General features: G+C 46.4%; 1 protein-coding gene across 1 annotated transcript; it reads left to right on the plus strand.

The window, feature by feature from the left end:
- Nucleotides 1–4523: 4523 nt before the first annotated feature.
- LOC116853501 lies at nucleotides 4524–4880 on the plus strand. Its single transcript, XM_032834633.1, has one exon. It carries the CDS (start codon nucleotides 4524–4526, stop codon nucleotides 4878–4880), a length of 357 nt encoding a protein of 118 aa, XP_032690524.1.
- Nucleotides 4881–5257: the final 377 nt, after the last annotated feature.

Here is a 5257-nt window from a genome sequence, read left to right on the forward strand (position 1 = left end):
CGACGACGTGCCGGGTTTCGGCCGTCGATCGAACTCAGAGGAGAGCGCGTCGGGTTTCGACCGTGACTCCACGACACACCGTTCCAGACGACGACGTGCCGGGTTTCGGCCGTCGATCGAACTCAGAGGAGAGCGCGTCGGGTTTCGACCGTGACTCCACGACACACCGTTCCAGACGACGACGTGCCGGGTTTCGGCCGTCGATCGAACTCAGAGGAGAGCGCGTCGGGTTTCGACCGTGACTCCACGACACACCGTTCCAGACGACGACGTGCCGGGTTTCGGCCGTCGATCGAACTCAGAGGAGAGCGCGTCGGGTTTCGACCGTGACTCCACGACACACCGTTCCAGACGACGACGTGCCGGGTTTCGGCCGTCGATCGAACTCAGAGGAGAGCGCGTCGGGTTTCGACCGTGACTCCACGACACACCGTTCCAGACGACGACGTGCCGGGTTTCGGCCGTCGATCGAACTCAGAGGAGAGCGCGTCGGGCTTCGACCGTGATTCCACGACACACTGTTCCAGACGACGACATGCCAGGCCTCGGCGCCGAGCAGACCACCGCAAAATCCGCCGCAAAGTCTGCCGCAGAAACCGCCGCAGATCGGTAAAATCATCTATCGAAAATCATCTATAGAAAAAATTATATAATATCGGTAATTACCGATCATCGATATTATGTAAATGTGACAGTAAAAATTATGTAAAAAAATATATACATATATATGTTGGTAAAAAAATTAAATGTTGGTATATAATATCGGTAATAAATTACCGATCGTCGGTATTGTGTAATTATATGTTGCAAGAGAGCCAACAAGTCCTTTAGATTTTCTTTGAAGAAAGGTTCCTGATGAAGAAAATGAGTTTTCTTCGGAGGAGTCTTTTGTTTCTAAATTAAGGAAAGGATTAGATTTGGTTCATAGGACGGCTCGGAATTTTCTTTCAATTAAGTCTGAGAAGATTAAATCTGCTTATGATAAAAAGGCTAGGGATATTAATTTTGCTATAGGAGGAAAAGTGTGGTTGTTTAATCCACGTCGTGTTAAGGGCCAGGCTCCTAAACTTCAGAGTAATTGGGAAGGTCCTTATAAAGTTGTTAGGAAATTAAGTGATATGGTTTATTTTATTCAAAAGACGTTAAAACATAAGAAAAAAATTGTACATGCAGATAGATCAGCTACTTTTAAGGAAAGAATAAAGAATTAGAATCAACCGACTGAAGACATCCGGACTGTGGGGTTTATAATGGATAATGTTTTCTTTATGAAAGTTACACTCTTTCTTGTTCGTTTGTTTTGTTAAAGGAAAGTTTATTGAAGAAAATACGAAAATGAAAAGTGAGAAGTTTTTTTTTTTTTTTTTTGAAGACCACCTTTCCCGTGGTTTTTGATTCGTGGTTTTTTCCACGGGGCTGATATTTGATCAAGGCGAATGCCAAGGTGGGGACCTGGGTTGCTCTCTGATGAGAGCGTTGGGTCCACAAAAGATTCCCCACCCTAGACCGAAGACGCGTTTGTGAGGCTGAAGAGTTCGGTGCTTATCAAAAGGATGATTGGGATCTGAGCGACGCTCGGTAACCTGTAACAGCAGTTCAGGGTAGAGCAAGAAGTCGTCAGGGAAACCCTGGAAATCATTTTAGATAAGAAGAAGCTAACAAAGGAAGAGCCAAATGAACCAGTAGAATTGTCGGGACGACAACCTTTTTGGAGAGGGGAAGCAGTGTTGCATGCGGAACATTCACGGCGTTCAGGATGCATGCGAGTCCTGAGCCGGAGTACGGTTGTCATGGAGCGGTTGACAAACAACAGCTGAGAGAGAGAGTTGTGAAACGGCTAACGCGCGAGCCAGACGTGTGACTCTGTCGAGAATCTAGTTTTCACATTACAGTTCTTTTTTTTTCTATAACAAGTTGTTTATTTCCTTTGCGTCCGCGAGTGCGACGTTCTCGACTCGCGAGTGCAACAATATATATATATATATATAAAGTTTAAATATATATACATATAGCGTCCTTCTACCTCCTTTATTATTATGTAAAACTAGAAAGTATAATTTAAATTAATATGATTATATTATAAATGAACGTAAGTATGCGCGCACAATTTTTTATTCATTATGATATATAAATATATAATCAAAAGTATAAAATGTTTTAGTTGACTGTATATGAAGAATGTATTAATCATTTTATAACTGAGTGTACAGACACTGTCTTTTATAAAACAAAAGATTTCTCTACATTACTGCAGTATGTTGCAACGCAACGGACGAGGAAGATGTAAGTACGAAGTGTGCTCACGATAATTTTTATATTTATAAATATTTATTTAATTAACATTTTAAATTTTCAAAAAGCACTAGAAAAAAAATTTCTACAAATTAATTTAAATTTAATGAGTAGAGATTCTGAGGATGCAGCTTCGCATGAAGCTATTCCACCAAATGTCGCATCGCACGGCGCCGCACTCCACGTCGCAGCTCCGCACGTTGTTGTTTCGCACAACGCCGTTCCGCACAACATCGCATCGCACGGTGCCGCACACTATGTCGCAGCTTCGCACGACGCCGTTGTCCATGACGCGGCTGTCCGCGACGCCGCTGTCCACGACGCCGCTGTCCACGACGCCGCTGTCCACGACGCTCCGCTTCCGCAAAGCGTCTTTGATTTTAATATAAGTAATTTTGTATTATTTTAATACATATATAATTACACCCGCATACGCGTGCATACGTACATACTTATTATTAACTTTTTAACTAGCACGTGCGTAAAAATGTTCGTACTTTACAACACAAAGAACTTATCTTATATCTTCGTTAGAAATGTTACTAAACCGAATTGCGAGCTCGTCATCGTCGCGTACATTAAATGAATATATCCCGAATAATCAAGCATCCAAAAATATTAGGTGCGCAACTAAGTTCTCGCTGTTTTTTTTTTTTTTTTTATGAAAATGCAACTTTATTGTGAAAAAATGGTTACAAATGAATCATTCAAAGTATTGCCCATCGCTAGCTACAACTTTTTCCCATCTTTTTTGCAGAGTTTGAATACCGTTACAGTAAAAGCGTTTGTCTTGTGAGACTATCCACGAATCAAGCCATTTTTTGATGTCTTCATATGAGCGGAACTGCTGATCAGCCAGACCATGTGCCATCGAACGGAACAAGTAATAATCGGACGGCGTAATATCTGGGGAATATTACGGGTGGGGTAGGACTTCCCATTTGAGCGTTGCCAAGCAGGTTTTAACGGGTTTGGCAACATGAGGCCGAGCGTTGTCATGCAGTAGAATCACTTTTTCGTGCCTCTGCTCGTATTGTGGCCGTTTTTCGCGCAGTGCTTGGCTCAATCGCATCAATTGAATTCGATACCATTCCCCAGTGATGGTTTCGTTCGGTTTCAACAGCTCATAATAAATAATACCGACCTGGTCCCACCAAATACACAGCATAGCCTTCGCAGCGTGAATATTCGGCCGAGCCGACGACGTAGAAGCATGACCGGGCAGTCCCCATGACTTTCTTTTCTTTGGGTTGCTGTGAATAAATCCATTTTTCATCACACGTCACGATGCGTTGAAGAAAACCCTTCCTTTTTTGCCGCTGGAGCAGTTGCTCACAGGCGAGAAAACGACGCTCATAGTCCCTTGGCTTCAAATCATAAGGAACCCAAGTTCCTTGCTTTTGAATCATTCCCAACGCATGCAATCGCTTGGAAATGGCTTGGCGGGTAACTCCTAATGCTGAAGCAAACTGTTCTTGCGTTTGGCACGGATCCTCATCGAGCAATGCCTCCAATTCAGCGTCTTCGAAGGTTTTTGGCCTTCCTTCACGCGGACGGTCGTCAACATCGAAATCAGCCGCGGCGGTCCCGGGCCAGGCCGGGGGCAGACGTAACCCTTCGAGTGACGGTGAGCCGGTGCGGGGAGTCGCGGGGAGCGCGCTGTTGGAACTACTCGGAAGCGGGGCACCTCGCTAGGAGTTGTCCACAGCCGCCGAAACTCCATTGTTATCGGTGTGGGAAGCTAGGCGTTTCGGTGCGGGACTGTCCAGGATGCTCGTGAAACGAGGCCGGGAGTCATTGAGGCGGGAGGTCGCGACCCGGGGAGCGAGGGGACATCCCGCGGGTTAGGAGATCAGGGGGGACGAGTGGGAGAGGCCTAAACGCTCTTCGCGAGAGCGAGGCCCTCCAGCTTGCCCTACATTAGGATCGCGATCAATGGACACTTTTTGTTGGCGTTGGTGGACTCCGGGTTGGGGCGAACAATATTAGGAGTCGAGGGAAGGCGAATCATAGAGCGTCTGGGGCTGCCTATCGAGAGGAGACCGGGGGCCCACATTAGAATCGCCGGGAGAGAGCTAGCCCGTTTAGACGAAGCAGTCGACGTGTCAATTCGGTTACAAGGCACTGAGCATCGTCTTCACGCGTGTCTGTGGTCGCAGTTGCCGGTTCCGTGTATCCTCGGGATCGACTTTTTGCGACGATTTGAGTTCGTGGTAGATTTATCGAAGGAGATGTGGCACTTGGCTGCCGAGCCGAGCGCGCAGTATCGATTCGTGAGGCATGCCGATGCAAGCGACTACGCGTGTAGCGGCCTATCTGAACTCACTTCGCACCAATCGGGGCAGTTAGAGAATTTTCTAAAAGATAGGTTGCCGACCGAGTCGCTTAACTTGGGAGTCACTGGATTAGCAGAACATCATATCGATGTAGGGCAGCACGCGCCTATCCGCCAGCGTTGCTATTTGGTCTCTCCCAAAGTGCAGGAAGCCATTAGGCAGGAGGTCGATGAGATGTTAGAGGCCGGGGTGATCAAGCCCTCGGAGAGTGAATGGTCAAAAAGCCTAGCGGAAAGTATCGGTTCTGCTTAGATTTCCGGAAAGTAAATCAGATCTCGAAAAAGGATGCATATCCTCTCCCGAATATGACGGGCATCCTTGATAAGTTGAGAGCCGCGAAATATATTTCGACTCTGGATCTAAGCCAGGCTTATTTCCAAATTCCGCTCGCTAAAGATAGTAAGGAGATCACAGCGTTTTGGGTGCCGGGTAAAGGATTGTACCACTTTACTAGGATGCCGTACGGATTGACCGGCGCGCCGGCTACCTTCCAGCGCCTTTTAGATAAGTTAATAGAACCAGAGATGGAACCACACGCCTTCGCGTATCTGGACGATATCGTCATCGTTACGTCCACTTTTGAAAAACACTTGATCTGGTTAGAGCGTGTGTTAGGAAAGGTTACAGAG

The sequence above is a fragment of the Odontomachus brunneus genome, unplaced genomic scaffold, assembly GCF_010583005.1.
Source record: "Odontomachus brunneus isolate Ranch 3 - 2012 unplaced genomic scaffold, Obru_v1 Obru_scaffold_339, whole genome shotgun sequence".
Classification (NCBI taxonomy): Eukaryota; Metazoa; Arthropoda; class Insecta; order Hymenoptera; family Formicidae; genus Odontomachus; species Odontomachus brunneus.

What these genes read in the sequence shown, in the direction of transcription:
- LOC116853501 (XM_032834633.1), top strand. Translation starts at nt 4,524, where the DNA reads ATGTGGCACTTGGCTGCCGAGCCGAGCGCGCAGTATCGATTCGTGAGG.